The 933-nt window shown below is 42.7% G+C and overlaps 1 protein-coding gene across 1 annotated transcript in view; it reads right to left on the bottom strand.

The window, feature by feature from the left end:
• LOC101848306 (alpha-(1,3)-fucosyltransferase C) overlaps positions 1-93 on the bottom strand; it is a 4859-nt gene extending 4766 nt beyond the window's left edge. Inside the window, exon 1 of the mRNA XM_005105231.1 lies at positions 86-93. Coding sequence (XP_005105288.1) covers positions 86-93 — 8 coding nt within the window. The remainder of the gene's footprint in view (positions 1-85) is intronic.
• Between the last annotated feature and the right edge of the window lie 840 nt (positions 94-933).

Genomic DNA, 933 nt, shown 5'->3' with positions numbered 1-933 from the left:
ACAGACACACACACACACACACACACACTCATACACACAAACACACTTACACTCCTTCTCTCTCTTCCCCCACCCAACCCCCAACCTCCTCATCTTCAGCCTTCCTCTAACCAAATGTATCACGACGCGTTGGAATCAGGCGCTCGTCAATTTTTGGGCGTGTGGAGTTTTTGTTATAATTTTATAAAGCCTGTTCGTCTGTCTTGCTTTCGGTGAAAAATTTCCTATCTATCAAGAATAGAAGTCTGGATATTTGCCATTGAAGGAGGTGGGGTTCGTCCGGTTTCAGAGGTAAAATAAGTGAGAAAATCGCGCAAAAGTTTGCGGACTTCCAAAGCGTGATGGTCCTTAGAAACTGTAAATTTACATTGTTGTGCTTTAAATCAACATTTGTCAGTAAAATCAACACAGAAATGTGTTTTTAAATAGCCCTTAAAGGTGTTGAGTCAAAAAACAAACAAATCGATAAAAATTGCCAAACGGACAGAAAAATGCCAGTTTCTTATATTTCACTATTTACAATTTTGACGAGCGCCTGATTTCACCACGATTTTTAATGTCTCCCCCTAGTGGCCCTCTTTGGAAACTCGCGGAAGCTTCCTAGCGTTACGCCAGGCGTTAAAAGGATGGGTGACAAGCTGACGTTTAATGCTTTTGCAACCCTCATAAAAAAGAGAGTTCGTCGAGAGCCCGTCGAACGAGCAAGAGAGGCGCTGCAAGTGTTTAGGAATGCACCGGGAACAGTGCTTAGAACAGTGGCTACACGTCACAAACTTGTGAAGCCCTAACCGTAAGTGTCATTTCACGAACATTTACACAATACGCCGACGTCATATTATGAAAGATGATCAATCAATTTGAACACACTTGCTTTGTTGTTGTTTTTTTAAAATAGAAAGCCCTGCCCCTTACTCCCCCACCCCCTTTTCCCCC

This window comes from Aplysia californica, unplaced genomic scaffold (genome assembly GCF_000002075.1).
Source record: "Aplysia californica isolate F4 #8 unplaced genomic scaffold, AplCal3.0 scaffold00459, whole genome shotgun sequence".
Classification (NCBI taxonomy): Eukaryota; Metazoa; Mollusca; class Gastropoda; order Aplysiida; family Aplysiidae; genus Aplysia; species Aplysia californica.
The sequence above is the reverse complement of the archived record's forward strand: the minus strand, read 5'-3'. Positions and strand labels throughout refer to the sequence as shown.